The sequence below is a fragment of the Nicotiana tomentosiformis genome, chromosome 2 (assembly GCF_000390325.3).
Source record: "Nicotiana tomentosiformis chromosome 2, ASM39032v3, whole genome shotgun sequence".
Classification (NCBI taxonomy): domain Eukaryota; kingdom Viridiplantae; phylum Streptophyta; class Magnoliopsida; order Solanales; family Solanaceae; genus Nicotiana; species Nicotiana tomentosiformis.
The window spans coordinates 1,493,544-1,510,094 of record NC_090813.1 but is presented as its reverse complement, the minus strand read 5'-3'; the positions used below and the strand labels follow the sequence as shown (position 1 = coordinate 1,510,094).

At 40.9% G+C, this 16,551-nt stretch overlaps 1 protein-coding gene across 1 annotated transcript; it reads left to right on the top strand.

Moving 5' to 3' along the window:
- Window positions 1-399: 399 nt before the first annotated feature.
- On the top strand, window positions 400-825 carry LOC138906839 (uncharacterized). The gene has a single exon (XM_070196542.1). It carries the CDS (start codon window positions 400-402, stop codon window positions 823-825), a length of 426 nt encoding a protein of 141 aa, XP_070052643.1.
- The last annotated feature ends 15,726 nt before the right edge of the window (window positions 826-16,551 follow it).

Genomic DNA, 16,551 nt, shown 5'->3' with positions numbered 1-16,551 from the left:
GGGGCATGCCATGGCCGTTACTACAAAAAGTGGAAAAGGTGGGAATGTACCTACCTCAAGTCAAAGGCAACTTGTGGATGATGAGCAAGTGGTAGAAGAAGAGGAGATCCCAACAAAGTTGTGCAAGCAAATGATGAAGTGTGGATTGATATTGATGACACGGTGGAAGCGACTCAAGAGGATGTGAACCCGTCTAGGGATCATGTGATTGACATACCGGAACCGGTAGTTCAAAAGGCTAAGGCACCATTTCCTAAATCACCTCCTCCCTATCCTCAAAGGCTTGCCAAGAAAAATGGTGAGAATCAATTCAAGAAGTTCATTGATATGATGAAGAGTCTATTTATAAATGTGCCATTAGTTGAAGCTTTGGAGAAAATGCCCGGATATGCTAAGTTTATGAAGGACTTGGTGACAAAGAAGAGATCGATGAATTTTGAAACTATCAAAGTCACTCACCAAGTGAGTACAATTGTGCATTTGATGGCTCCAAAGTTGGAAGTTCCCGGTGCTTTTACAATTCCTTGTACCATTGGAAGTGCTGAATTTGCAAAAGCTCTCTGTGACCTTGCGGAGAGTATCAACTTGATACCCTATTCGATTTTCAAAACATTGGAAATTGTGCAAGCAAGACCCACATCTATGAGATTACAAATGGCCGATTGTACAATGAAGAGACCGTTGGGGGTGATTCAGGATGTATTGGTTCGAGTTGACAAGTTTATTCTCCCAGCGGATTTTGTGATTCTTGATTGTGAAGTGGACTACGAGGTGCCAATTATTCTTGGTAGACCTTTCCTTGCTACGAGGAAGGCTCTTTGTTGATGTGGAAGTCGGTGAACTCACTTTCCGGGTGGGTGATGAAAGGTTGTGTTCCACATGTACAAATCTATGATGCAGCCAAATAGCAATGAAGTGTGTTCATTTGTGGACTTGGTGACCGATTTGATTATTGATGATACTAGTGACACGATTAATATGGGTGACATGTTGGAGGCCGTTTTACTCAATTTTGATGATGGTGAAATGGATGGCTTCATGGAATGTGTCAATTCTTTGCAAGGGATGGGGTCATACAATTATGCGCCTCGAAAACTTTCTTTGGATCTCGAGAATAGGAAAACTCCTCCTACAAAGCCTTCAATTGAAGAGCCTCCTATCTTGGAGTTGAACCCATTTCCTCCACATCTCAGGTATGAATTCCTTGGCCCTTGCTCTACTTTACTGGTTATTCTTTCCTCTTGTTTGACTAACATGCAGGTTGACTCTACATTGGCGGTGCTCCGCAAGAGGAAGAAAGCTATTGGGTGGACTTTGGCGGATATTTGGGGAATAAGCCCCGCACTTTGCATGCACAAGATAAATTTGGAGGAAGATGCCAAACCATCAATTGAACATCAAAGGAGATTCAATGAAGCAATGCAAGAGGTGGTCAAAAAGGAGATCATAAAGTAGTTGGATGCCGGGGTTATCTACCCCATTTCTGACAGTTCGTGGACTTATTCGGTGCAATGTGTTCCGAAGAAGGGGGCATAACTGTGGTCACCAATGATAAGAATGAGTTGATTCCAATAAGAACGGTGATCGGATGGAGAGTGTGCATGGACTATCGGAAGCTAAACAAAGTCACAAGGAAAGACCATTTCCCACTACCCTTTCTTGACTAAATGCTTGATCGGTTGGCCGGCTGAGCGTTCTATTACTTTTTGGATGGATATTCGGGCTACAATCAAATCCCTATTGCCCCAAAATATCAAGAGAAAACAACTTTCACTTGTCCCTATGGCACTTATGCTTTCAAGTGGATGCCATTTAGCTTATGCAATGCACCGGCAACTTTTCAACGGTGTATGATGGCGATCTTTACGGATATGGTAGAGGACTACCTTGAAGTCTTCATGGATGACTTTTTAGTAGTCGAGGATTCCTTTGATGATTGCTTGGCAAATTTGGATAAGGTATTGGCAAGGTCTGAAGAAACGAACATGGTGTTGAATTGGGAGAAATGCCATTTCATGGATGAGGAGCGTATTGTCCTTGGCCAAAGGATTTCAAAGAAGGGGGATAGAGGTCGACAAGACAAAAATATAAGTGATTTATAAACTTCCACCTCCAACATCCGTGAAGGGCGTGAGAAGTTTTTGGGGTCATGCGGGGTTCTACCGGCGTTTCATAAAAGCTTTTTCCAAAATGGTGACCCCATTATGCAACCTTTTTTGTAGAAAGATGCTAAATTTCACTTCAATGATGATTGCATGAGAGCATTTTAATTGCTCAAGTTCAAGTTGAAAACTACTCCCATTATCACCGCCACGAATTGGAGCATTTCTTTTAAGCTCATGTGTGATGCCAGTGATGTGGTGGTTGGAGCAGTTTTGGGGAAGTGTATCAACATGATATTTCATCCGGTCTACTATGCTAGTAAGACCATGAATTATGCCCAAGTCAATTACACTGTAACCGAAAAAGAGCTCCTTCCCATTGTGTTTGCTATTGAGAAATTTCGCCCGTGCTTGATGGGTACAAAAGTGATTGTCCACACAGATCATGCGGCACTTCGTTACCTTATGAGCAAGAAATATTCCAAAGCTCGGTTGATGAGATGGGTGCTTTGTTGTAAGAGTTCGATATGGACATACCAAAAAGGAAGTGAAAACTAAGTGGCGGGCCACTTATCTCGTTTGGAGGAGGAGGGGAGGCCGCATAATGGCCTTAAAATCAATGACTCTTTCCCCGTTGAGCAACTCTTAGCCATTTCAATGAAAAAGGTGCCATGGTTAGCGGATCTAGCAAATTTTCTTGTGAGTGGTATCATCCCGGATGAGTTCTCTTCAAACCAAATAAAGAAACTCAAACGAGATTGTCAAGACTAGTATTGGTATGAACCGTACCTTTTCCGAATTTATACGGATGGAATGATTAGAAGATGTGTACTGGAGGAGGAACAAGTTGAAATTCTTGGGGCTTGTCATTCTTCACCGTATGGTGGTCACCATGGTGGAGCAAGAACGGAGGCCAAAGTGCTAAGCTGTGGTTTCTATTGGCCCACTCTCTATAAGGATGCAAGTGATCTAGTCAAGCATTATGATGAATGTCAAAGGGCCGGTGCAATCTCGAAGAAAAATGTAATGCCCCTCACCACCATTTTGGAGATTGATATTTTTGATGTGTGGGGTATTGACTTCATGGGACCTTTTGTGAGTTCTTGTGGAAATACCTACATCTTGGTCGCGGTTGATTATGTGTCAAAATGGATTAAGGCCGTTGCTCTACCCAACAATGAAGCAAGAACTGTGGTGACATTTTTAAAGAAGAACATCTTCACAAAGTTTGGTACTCCGGGGCTATCATAAGCGATGGGGGGTCGCATTTTTGCAAAAATACTTTTGACACCTTGCTTAACAAGTATGGTGTCACTCATAAAGTTACGATTCCCTATAACCCTCAAGCAAGCGGTCAAGTGGAAGTCTCCAACCGGGAGATAAAGAGTATTTTGACCAAAACAGTGAATGCTAACCGGACGGATTGGTCAAAGAAGCTTAATGATGCACTATGGGCTTATCGGACTACTTTCAAAACTCCTATTGGGATGTCTCCACAACAGTTGGTGTTTGGCAAAGCTTGTCATCTTCTGATAGAACTTGAGCACAAGGCCATGTGGGCTTTGAAGAAGTTAAATCTTGATTGGGATGCAACTGCTACCTTGCGGGTTGCACATTTGAATGAATTAGATGAATTCCGGTACCATGCAGATGCAAGTTTGTCCTTGTACAAAGAAAGAATGAAGTACCCTCATGACAAATACATCCGAAATAGGGAATTCAAGGTGCGCGATCTTATTTTGTTATTCAACTCATGATTGAAGATATTTTCCGAAAAGCTGCAATCTAAATGGAGTGGTCCCTTTGAAATTGTGGGTGTGACACCTTTTGGTGCATTGGACTTGAAGAACAAAAATGATGAAGTATTTCTAATAAATGGTCAATGGGTAAAGCATTATTTGGGATAAGCTAATGATGGCCACGTGGTGGCAGTGATTCATTTGAAGTGATTGTAATTTGCGTCGTGCCGCGACGTTAAATCAGGCGCTTCTTGGGAGGTAACCCATGTTTCTTTTTTTCTCTTTTTCTTTTCTTCTTTTTTTCGATAGGACTTATTTTGTGCTAACTGGATTTGATGTGTGCTGCAGGAATCTGTGTGCTTTACAAGAATTGGGTTCAGAACAATTGGCTAAGTATGAAAAAAATGTGGACCGCACAATGCTTGATGCTACAGCAGAAGGAAAATGAGGCCGCACAATTCCTGTGCGGACCGCACAACTTGAGATGGAAAATTGCAAACTCTCTGAAGTTTGTTTGTCAGAGAAACAGCTAAAGTGTGGCCGCACAGTGAATTTTGCGGTCCGTACCAAAATCTGCGGTCGCACACCTTTGCTGACCATAGATCATCATGAGGAAATGGAACATCAGGTACCAAAGTGCAGACCGCAGATGGAATTCTACGGCCGCATTCATCTCTTGAACCCTTAGCCAAACCCGCTTAGTATAAATAGTAGCCCTAATGCTACTGTTTAAACTTTCCAATCTCTGAGCAATCAAAACAAAGGGCTAAAATCTTGCACACAAGTGATTCAATCATCTACCATCTAATTAAGCATTTGTGATCATTCCTTAGCATCACTTCATCATTGGTATGTTCAAATCATTTCTAGGATTTTTTAATTTTCTAAGCTAGTTTAGAAATTGTTAGTTATTTTAGACCAATTGTCAGTTTCATATCCATGTGAGGTGTAATTTGCGTTGGGGTAATCTCCTACTTGTTATTTAGGGAATGGGTATCTTGCTTATCATGTTTAATTGCTATTACCGTGTCCAATTTGTGCATAAAAGCGAAACCCTATAGGACTCTGCCCGATTGAATTTTGAAATGTGCGGCCACACAACGAATTGTGCGGTTCGTAGAAGTGTAGCTTAGGGCATTTGGCGAGGCAAGATTGTGCGAACCGCACTTGAAATTGTGCGGTCCACAGAAATTCAATCGAGGCCACAGAAAAGTGTGTGCGGTCGTAGATCAGGGCATTCTCTGTCTTCAGAGAGTTGCCATTTTCAAGTGCCCATTGTGTGGCCGCACTCAGAAAAGTGCGGACCGCATTTCAACTCTACGGTCGCACTCAAAAATTATGCGGACCGCAGTTTCTTCGCTGCAGCCGCACTTTAAAATTGTGCGGTCCGCACAACTAGACCTGCGGCCGTACTTACAATTGTGCAAACCGCACTTCCATACCCTGCAACCTGTTTGGCTCTGTGAACTTCTGATTATCTGCACTTGAATTAGAACTGACTCCTACTGCTGTTTGTTGCAGAAAATAGTTAGATCCAGAGGCAGAGGCAAAAGGGAAAGGTGAACATTCCAGAGGCAAAGGCAAAAACACTTTACCCCTCGCCCTCCAAAGAGTAATCAGTAAGAAAACCATAGCAGGCCGAAGTAGACAGTCGGAACCCTCTGAATCAAGTTCATATGCCCCCTCTAGAGGCAGCATCGGAGGGCGACTCAGTGCAAAAGCAGCCTGCTGTGCAATCACAGCCACAGCTGCCTCAGGATAGATACCAACTTAGAAATGAGCCTACCTCTTCTGAGAGTACTTCTGAGGGTTCGGAAGGTAACAGTAAGGCTTCAGAGCCTTCACCCACACATGTCCCCAATGCACCTGCTACCACAATGGATGTGGATGATCTCCCGAATGATGGCCGAGGGGGTAATACCAGAGTAGCCGACCTTGAGAGGTCGAAAAAGAAAGAGATTTGGGAAGATAGATTTGTGAGTCTTGCTATCTTCACGAGCTTCCTAGAGTGATGGCCGGCAAGATCGCTCACTCTTGAGTGTCAGTTCAATTTAAAATACTTGGATAAGTACAACCCAGCAGTGCTGAGACAGTTCAGAGAGAGAAAGGGGTGGATATGGTTCACCCAGAGTGTGACAGATGCCAAGGAATACCTGGTCCGGGAATTTTACGCTAATATGGCACATATAAAAAAGGGGACCAAGGTAACAAAAGTGAGGAACCTGAAGGTGAGATTCGACCAAAGATCCCTGAATTCTTACTTGAAGTTTGAGAATGTGGAGCATGTGCAATACCTGAAAAAGGTTGCAATGGGAGATGCAGCTCGCCCATGGCTAGCTGAGATTCTTATAGCTCCGGGGCCACCTACAGTTTGGATCATAGCAGGGGTTCCTATTCAGCAGAACACCCTAAATTTTGAGGCAAAGGGATGGCAGACATTTGTATGTAGCAGACTAGATCCATGCCAAAATGAAACAAATCTTCCGATTTTGAGGGCAATGCTAGTCGCTTCTATCATAGTCGGGTATCCAATCAATGTGGGTATCGTGATGTTGGCCAACATGTCTGTGGTTGCCAGGAAAGGTGACACCTTATACCCGTATCCCAACACCATCACTGAGTACCTCATTAATGCGGGGGTGGAACCAAGGGAGTTTGTTACTAAGGTGCGGGAGAAGAAGCATTTCTCATGGTATTCTTTGATGGATGGTGGAAACCCAAAGAAAAAGGGTCAGCACTCTACTACTGCAGGATAGTCTGATGAGCCTGTCGAGGTAGCTGCTGAGACAGTCGACATGCCATCTACTTCAGCAGATCCTTCTGATAGTGCAGCAGCTATGCCTCCACCTTCTTCTTCAGGTCTTTCAGCATCAGTGACATCCACATCGGTTTTGAAGCCGGTGCCCATGCCTACTCATCCACTATCTATGCTGCGAGTCTCCCATATACTGGTGAGCCTTAACAACTGGATGCAGACAGCCACAACAAAGCTGAATGACATATCCAGTGATGTTACATCACATTCATCCACCCCGGCACCCCATATTCCTCCGACAGTCGATGACACATTGAAGAATATCTTGGAAAACCAAACCAACATCATGAACACCTTGGTAGCATATGGAGCAGTGATTGAGGAGCCGGGGAAGCAGGTAAAGAAAATGAGGAAATCCTAGGCATCCAAGAAATCAGTTCACAGGTTGAGGAGAGAGGGGACCAAGGTAGCAGTAGCTGGTGATCTTCCATTCGATTTGCTCATAGGGTCAGACCCACTAGCACTAGCAACTCCAACAGCACCATCTGTTCTAGTGGCACCAGCTGGCCAGTCTGAGGAGCCAGACCTGGCTGTTGACACTGCTGAGGCAGTGCGCCAGATGTTCACCAACCTAGTTACTCCCAAAGACGATGATGAGGAGATCCAGTTAGAGGAGACTGAGGGTGGTGACGCTGCTATGGACATAGATATGTCCAAGGCCACATAGGGAAACCTTTTTTCACTCTTACCCTTCTTTATTCTTATTTTTATTAAGCATTGGGGACAATGCTTAGTCTTCTTCGAGGGGGTAGAGTTTATTTGATATTTGGATGACTTTTAGTCATTTGGTTTGTAATAACTGACAATATTTTCTTCTTTCTATTTATGTTGTATGTATATATTCTCCCCTTTCCTCTCTCATTATGTATATTTGTTATGCTTTCAGTATTTTGATTTTTAGCTTCTTTATTCTGTTTTCTTATTAGTCTATGCTTAATCTAATAGCTTCTTTTAATTTTGTAATTTCTTTTTTATGTTTTTAGTGACCAATAAGCCTTTGGTTTTCTTAATGCCATGGTTCTTTCCAAAGGTACTTTTTGTGTGAACGGGGTGACTCTTCCCAATGATAGATGGCGGGAAAACCTTCTTAAGGGATTGAGTTCATTTTTTATGTTTAGGTAAGAATAGTAGTAGTAATGAATAAAAAGACCTAATCGAGTCAAGATCGAAGAGTCAAACATGCTTCACTTGGTACCAACACACTTAACTACGTGCTTATGGTTAAAAATATGTTTTTTGGAAAGAAATAGCTCTAGTTAGTGACCTAGTGACTCTTGTGTTGACTTAGGCAATCATCAAGCAGTTTAATCGAGTTATAGTGATTTTCAATCTTGAATATAGTTGGTGTCGCCCCTCGACTCTATCCTTTTTAACAATCTAGCTGTGTGAGAGGTGAGATGTATTTGTTGCAAGTCCAAATACTCGTGCAAATGGTCTAGAACTTGCCCCGAATGTGTTTCTAGGTGAAATTTTAAGTTTTTCTTGGCTTAAGAAGTGATTGTAGGCTCTCCTTGACCCGCTTGAAATTTTTCATGGCCCACCAATGTTGTTATCCCTAGTCAACCCATTGGGCCTAAAATCTTTCTCATTTGATCACCATGTTACAAGCCTTTACCCGTTCTGTCGTGACACTCTCTTGACACCCGAACTTTCCTTAACACTCTTGTGCAACAATTGGCTAAAAATGTAAGTTTGGGGGAGAGACGGGGAGTTTGAAAAAGGTATCAAGGCACAAAAAGAGAAAAGAAATGAAGAGAAGGAAAGGCAAGAAAAAGACAGAAGAACAAAAAAAATGTAAAAAGAAAGTGAATAAGTTGAAGAGTTGAAGGAATTTCAAAGAATAGTAATGATGCAAATCATGGAGAAAACAAAGAAGGAGAAAAGGAATATCATGACCAAGAAAGAGTAATGCTAAGTCTCTCTAATTCCCCTATGGAAAAGAAAATGCCTCAAAAAATAATTGGCAAAACATGAGCCGTTCGAAAAAGAAATCATGAATTTTGAAGACATATTGAAGAGGTGTGATGAAAATGACAAAGAGTTACAACTCGAAGAAGTTGCAAGTTTGGGCAAGAAGGGACAAGACTTTAATTCCTACTACATATTATTCTTTCACTTTATTAGTATAGTCATTTGTAATATCATCACGGAGTATGTTATAAACTCTGTGATGATCATAGAATATTTAGTGCTCTCTAGTTCTTACTTTTACATGCATACTAGTAGGTGAGGCTATTTTATGCCTCAATAGGATTAGTAAATTAAGGTTTAGCCCAGTATATGATTGCTCATGTCCTATGCCTTTGGGAAAATATCCAAACGGTTATGAGATTATATGCCCTCGTGAGACTATGACAGCAGCTACACCATGATCCTCTACAGGAGGCTGCCATCATAAGGCAATGTGAGGCGCAGAAGAGTGATTATATAGCCAAGGCATAGAGGCAACACCACTGGTACTATTGTCCCCCTTATTTGTACTCTTCCTTTGTGATTTTTATTTGTATTATTAATAATAAATAAAAAAACTACTAGGCAGCATGCCTGTTGGTATTAAAAAAAAAGATAAGAAAAACATGGAGTGCTTAAGGGAAGATGAACCCGTTCTATCATATCATATCCAACCTTAGTCCAAAAGCCTTCATTGCATTCCGAAAAAACCCTACGTGATTTCAAGCCGAGTGAGCTTATATTAGTGGTGATTTACATGAGGGGCAAGCCTATGGTACTTAAAGTCGTACTTGTGACTTTCTTTTGAGAGAGATGAGTGAACCTTTCACAAATATTTGAACTGAGTGCTACATTCGTAAGTGAGGTATGCAAACGGAGAGTAGAGGAGGAGGAGTTTGGGATCCACAATGACCTACATGAAAGAGTGAGCTTCCTTGATGAATTAAGTCAACTATTGATGCTCAAGTGTCACATTAGAACTATTTGTGCTTAAAATTTCAACTCATTGCCTTGTTAATAAATCATAAGTGTTGTGAGTAATTGTTGGTCCCAATTGATGTGTGATTGATGCATTTTTTATTAGCTGGAATAGCTCTCAACTTGTTGAGGTGGGAATTACCTTATTTGCTTGAGGACGAGGAAAAGCTTAAGTTTGGGGGAGTTGATAAGTGGAGATTTGACTACTTATTAGCACCTTTTTGCTTTCGTTTTAGTCCAAAAGTATTTAATTGTGTTCCCGAAAATTAGTGAAATATGCTTAATTGCAGGAATAGTGAAAAATGAGTCCCAAAGATAAAATCCAACTTAAGAAGGAGTGATCTAAACTCAAGGACGAAAACATGCACAGAAGCTCAAAAGTGCGGACCGCCGATTATCATCTGCGGGCACAGATTGTGAAGCAAATCCAATCAGAGACAAGTGCAAAGTGCGGTCCGCACATGAAATGTGCGGCCGTAGAACCTGGGCAAGAGCAAAAGTTTAGAAAACATGCATTCAAGTTCAACAGAAGTGCGGACCGCACAATTATTGTGCGGTCGCAGAAGTTCAGCTACGCGACCGCAATCATATTTGTCTGGTCCGCAGAAGAGCAATGTGCGACCGCACTATGAAATGTGCGGACTGCAGAAAGAGTGAAGTACGGCCGCAGTTCAGAATTATGCAGCCGCAGATTTCCATTCCTACCAGGCTTAAGCAAAGTGCGAACCGCACATGAAATTGTGCGGCCGCAGAACCTCCGCAAGGGCATTTTTTTTCCGAAAATTCTAGTACTGTATAAATAGAAGAGATTCACCTTTTTAGGTTAACTTTTGACATCAGCATCCACTCTAGACGTTTTACTTTGCTCCTTTTAGTAGTTTTTGCTATTTTGAGCTTTTTGAATATTACCTTTATCTTCTTAATTATTATTTTGGGTTTAATTATCACTTCTTCTTCTTTTTCTTCTAATTTAAGCATGAGTAGCTAGATGTTTACTAGGGTTGTGACCCAACACTCGTGTGTAAACTTAATGGATGTTTGATTTATTGCTTGTTTATGATTGGGTGTTGATTATCTAGCCTTGTTCTTGCTTTTATTTGAAGAATTAATTGTTGCATACATTATTTTATGCCTATTTGACTTGGTCTCTACTCTAGAAAGAGAGACTTAGTCTACGAAAACTTGGCTAGCAAGAAATTGGGTCAATCGAGAGATTGATAAGCCCAATTAAAGGGTTGAACCTAGAGATAGTAAAACCCGAATTGAGCTTATTATCAACTGCTTTATTCAATACCCATTTGGAATTGAGAAAGCCAAATTGGGCAAAATCACTCTCTGACCGAGAGGTATTGATTGGGAACTTGAGTGTTGATAGCTATAATACACCCCGACCAATAAAATAAGCTTTAAGGCTTACAACCCATTAAGCGAACATCTAGGTGATGGTCATAGCCCTAGGCCTTTTTATCATTTGAAAAACAACCTAAAACAATTTCCTAGTTTCGTTCTTAAAATCGCAATAGTAGTTTAAGTTAGATTTTCAAACAAAACATAATATTCCGGAAGTGCAAATCAAGATATACAATTTCACGCACTAAGTTATATACTACTAGCACCCATTCGCATAGTTCCCAGTGGAATTCGACCTCGACTATGTTGGATATTATTATTGCATCGACCGTTTTCATATCCTCAAATAGAGGAGTGAAATTGGACGAGATCAGCGGCGACGGGAAATCTTTCCTGACACAAAAATGGGCATAACTCTCCCATACGTTGTCTGCATTCGACGACTCTTTTTGCTATGGCTCTGAAATTTCAATACGGAACTAATGCTTCAACCAAAACTGAATTTGGAGCTCATTTTCTTAATGTGATACCACTTATGCTTGAAGAAACAATGTCAAAACATTCTAGAATTATCCAAATTAAATTCCGTTAACCATCCGAAATCCACCCAAGGCCCTCGAGACCTCAACCAAATATACCAACCAGTCCTAAAACATCATACGAACTTAGTCGAGTCCTTAAATCACATCGAACAACACTAAAAATACGAATTTTATGTCGACTCAAGCCTAATGAACTTTAAAACTTCAAACTTCTACATCTGACGCTGAAACCTATCAAATCAAGTTCGATTGACCTCAAATTTTGCACACGAGTCATGAATGACATGATGGACCTGTTCTAATTTTCGGAATCAAATTTTGACCCCGATATCAATAAAGTCAACTCCCGGTCAAACTTTCCAAAAAATCTTCTATTTTCTAACTTTCGCCAAAATGCGCTGACTTGTCCTACAGACTTCCAAATCCGGACATACAACTAAGTCCAAAATCACCATACGAAGCTATTGACATCATAAAAATCCCATTCCGGAGTCGTTTCCTCAAAAGTAAAACTCCGATCAACTCTTTTCATTTAAGCTTCAAAAATAAGGATTGTTCTTCCAATTTAATTCTGAACCTTCCAAAATCAAACTCGACCGCACATGCAAGTCATAACATATTACAAAGTTGCTCGGGACCTTAAGTCGTTGAACGGAACGTTAATTCTCAAAACGACAAGTCGAGTTGTTACATTCTCCCCCTCTTAAACATACATTCGTCCTTGAACGTGCCAAGAATTATTCTGAGGACATTAAATTGCTATTTTTTCTCTTACACATATACTCGCGGGTGATTCTACGTCACCGAAATCGACTTACGTCTCACCAAACCATCTCAATTGAGATTATTTCTTTTATCCACATTTATAACTTTAAAACCAAACTTCTCACACTCCAAATATTTTCAAAAAGTATGATTTTCATATCAACGCACAGTATTAGCCTCAACCAGCGGTAGCAACTCATGCCTACGCACACATCATATGTATGCCCATAACCACATCTTTGGTCTTAATAGCGATTCATAATCAATTACAGCATTGTCAATTAACATCATGTTAAACAAAAATCTCGTTCCAAACCTTCACCTTACTAACAACGAGACTCAAGGCATGAAGACCTCATAATTATTTACCCAAATTAACGAGTCACATTTAACGTCACCTGGGCACTCACCTCGTGGCATAAAACTTAATAATTACAGCACGAAATGGCTAAATATGCACAGAAAAACACATACAAGAATTATCAAATAAGTCTAACAAGCATGACTCCCTATTAGTACTATAGTACAATTTAATTTCACAAGGGAGAATTTAAACACATAAGTTTTCATCACAAGGATCTCGTCCTTATATAACTTCCATCGAGGCTTGTAGCCCGGTTTAAACATTTCATATCATATTAAAATACGAGGATCCCGTCATCAACTCTGAGTCACAAGTAATATGCACATCGTGCCAATCGAAATCCTTCCATTTCTTTTTCTTATTTTAATAAATTTCTGATAAACAATCTCATAATACATAATGAACCCCCATACTGGTAGGGCATATAATTCATAAAATTGTAATCAATTATCCCAAAATTACATCAAAACCCACTATAGCGAGTAATAGAAAGTCACTTTTGGACTTATAGCCCTCAATAGTGTACAACACAAAATGATAGACACGACTATCGCAATAAAATCTCCTATCAGGGGTAAACACATAAGTAGGTTACAGAATTACGAAGCTCACCCATAAGCGGAGCATAATAGGAGGACTCGACTCGATACTTAGAACCGAATAAAACTAAGGAAAATATTCTTTTATAACGAATCAAAATCGTACCAGTAATGAAAACATCTGATGTATCGGCCTCAGCCAATTCATAGCAATTATACCAACGGGCTGGGCCTCCCCCTATAGGGCGCCCTCTACCCGCTTGTCCTCTACCCCTAACTGGCTCTGCATATGGGGTAGTAACTGGAATAGAGCTTGTAGCTTGAGTGTTCTGATGAAATCTACCTCTCCCAAGTCTGGGACAAGCTCTCATGTTGTGCCTAGTAGCATCACACTCATAACAACCCCTCTAAGGTCGCGGCTGCTCGTACTGAGCCTATGCCGGATAACTGGAATAACCACTGTAAGAACCTCGTACCGGTGGTGCACTAAAAGTATTAACTGGAGCACTACGAGTACTCTGAATTGCAAACTGGGCTGACCGACTGCCCGATCCTCCGCCATGATGAGTCATAACTGTAGAGTAGAATCCACTAAATCCTCTAGAGTTCTGAGAACTTTTGGCCTTCTTAGACTCCTTCTCCTCACTTTGAACCCGTTCTAACATCCTGGCCATCTCTACTACTTGCTGGAACGGAATGTTAGACTGAAATATTTGAGCCATGCATATTTTAAGATCATAATCGAGCCCCTCAATGAATCTGCGGACTCGCTCTCTAACTGTAGGAACCAAGATAGGTGCATGACGGGCTAACTCAATGAACCTGCTAGCATATTCTGACATCGTCATGGTGCCCTGATGCAACCGTTCCAACTCTGTGCGCCATGTATCCCGGAGAGTCTGGGGAACAAACTCTTTCAAAAACAAACTGAAAATTGAGCCCAAGCTGTTGGTGTTGCTTCGACTAGTCTACCCTCTTCATAAACTTGTCACCATTGATATGTTGCTCTTGACAGCTGAAATATAGTAAAGGCAACTCCGCTCACTTCCACGATACCAATGGTACGGAGAATATGATGACACTTTTCTAGAAATCCCTGGGCATTCTCGGTAGTTGTGCCACTAAAAGTAGGTGGACTATACCTCTTAAATCTCTCACATCTTTTTTGTTCTTCTTCTGATGCCTCTATCCTGAACTCAAGCTGAACCGGAATATCATTCTGTACCGGTACTATACCAGGAACTTGACCAATGTGAACTTGTTGCTCTGGAGTACGGGCAGTAGGAGTTTGAGATCCTCCCCCTATCTGTGAAATATTTGGTGAAACGGAGATCTATCCAGCCTGTGTTAATATACCAAACATATTCAAGAATTGTGCTAAAGTCTCTTGAAGTCCGGGGGTAACAACATTTGTCTCTGGTACTCGTCCCCTAACTGAATCTACTGGTGGTTCCTCATTTGATGCTCTAATAGGTTCTCTAGTTGCGGCACAGGCCCTTTCTCGACCTCTACCTCGACCTCTACTTCGGCCCCGGACTTTTGCGACCCTAGCAGAATGCACGGGTGTCTTCTCAGCTAACCCGGTAGCGCGTCTCCTCACCATCCGTGAGAGAATAGATATACAAAGTCTCAAACTCCAAAATCAATAAATTCTGCATGACATGAATGAAAGAAGTGGAAATTTCCTAACAGTTTTGTAGCCTCTCGAAGATAAGTACAGACGTCTCTGTACCGATCCGCAAGACTCTACTAGACTAGTTCGTGACTCGTAGATCCTATGAACCTAGAGCTCTGATACTAACTTGTCACGATCCAAAATCCCACCATAGGCATCGTGATATCACTTAGTCTTTAAGACTAGGTAAGCCGATTACAATTACATTTCGAGCCATTTCTTTTTGAAACATATAATTTAATACAAGTGTCGAAACCAAAAGCAGAAACAAATATAACAACCTCCCAAGACTAATACTGAGTCACGAACTCTAACTGAATATATGCAATGATCTCAAGGATTGAATATACAATACTGTTCGAATAAGAGTTGACAGTACAATAAAATAGAAAGACTCCAAGGGATTGCGATGACCAAGTAGCTATACCTTGAATCCTTGAGATCAACACACTAACTTTGTCCGAGTCCGATATCACCAATACCTAGCTCTGCAAAAAAATGTGCAAAAGTGTAGTATGAGTACACCACAGTCGGTACCCAGTAAGTATCAAGACTAACCTCGGTGGAGTAGTGATGAGGTACAGTCAAGACACTCACTAGTCAAATAACCTGTGCAATATAACAGTATACAATAGTACTGAAAAATAACTAGCAGTGATAGCAACAAATATCAACCTGAGATACAAATAGCAAGGTAACAAGAACACCATAATTATTGCTCAAACGAATAAGGAACACAAGTACAATTAATTAATCAAGTCCTTCAAATATAAATCTTTTACATATAATTCTTTCGAATAAATACCTTCTGAATATACTTCTTTCAAATAAATATCTTTCGAATATAAAATTCTTTCAAATAAATATCTTTCGAATATAAATTCTTTCAAATAAAAGTCACTCTGTGACACGGGTCTCAGCCCACTTTCATATTTTCTTAACACGAGTCTCATCCCACTTTCATGTTTTCATGGCACCACGTGCCCATATTTCTATCAAAACCGCACGGACAACTCACGTGCCAATAATAAAAATCATCATATTTTCCCCGGCACCTCGTGCCCGCATTTCATATCACATATGCACGGACAATTCACGTGCCAATAACATAATCATTATATTTCCCTAGCACCTCGTGCCCATATTTCATATCACATCTGCACGGATAGTTCACGTGCCAATAACATAATCCGCCAGGCAATAGCCGCAGGCTTACAATTTCAACATAGATCAGACTATTATCATGTTTACCGAAACAACAAGACAGGTTGCACAAGATATAAAAATAAACACAAGGAAAATCACAACATCACATGAAAATTACCAACGCTATAACCCCACATCATCACATAAAAATTACCAACACAATAACCCCACATCATCACATATCATCCATGACAATAGCCGCCTTTATCTCTCCTATAGCCACTCTTATCACTCCTATAATAGCCTCCCTTTTCCCTCCGCCCTGACAATATCAATAGCCACCCTTATCGCTCCTATAGCCACCCTTATCGCTCCTATAATAGCCTCCCTTATCTCTTCGTTTAATAGCCTCCCTTATCGCTCTGTTTAATAGCATCTCTTATCACTCCGCCCAAATAATATCCCAACACACATAACAACAATGAAATTTCACCCTTATGCCAACATAATATCAACAATGGAATGCCACCTTATACGTCGCATAACGGTAACCCAAATCACACAACAATTCATACAGAATATTATC

Coding starts and splice junctions, on each gene's coding strand:
- LOC138906839 (XM_070196542.1), top strand. CDS start 400: ATGAAGGACTTGGTGACAAAGAAGAGATCGATGAATTTTGAAACTATC.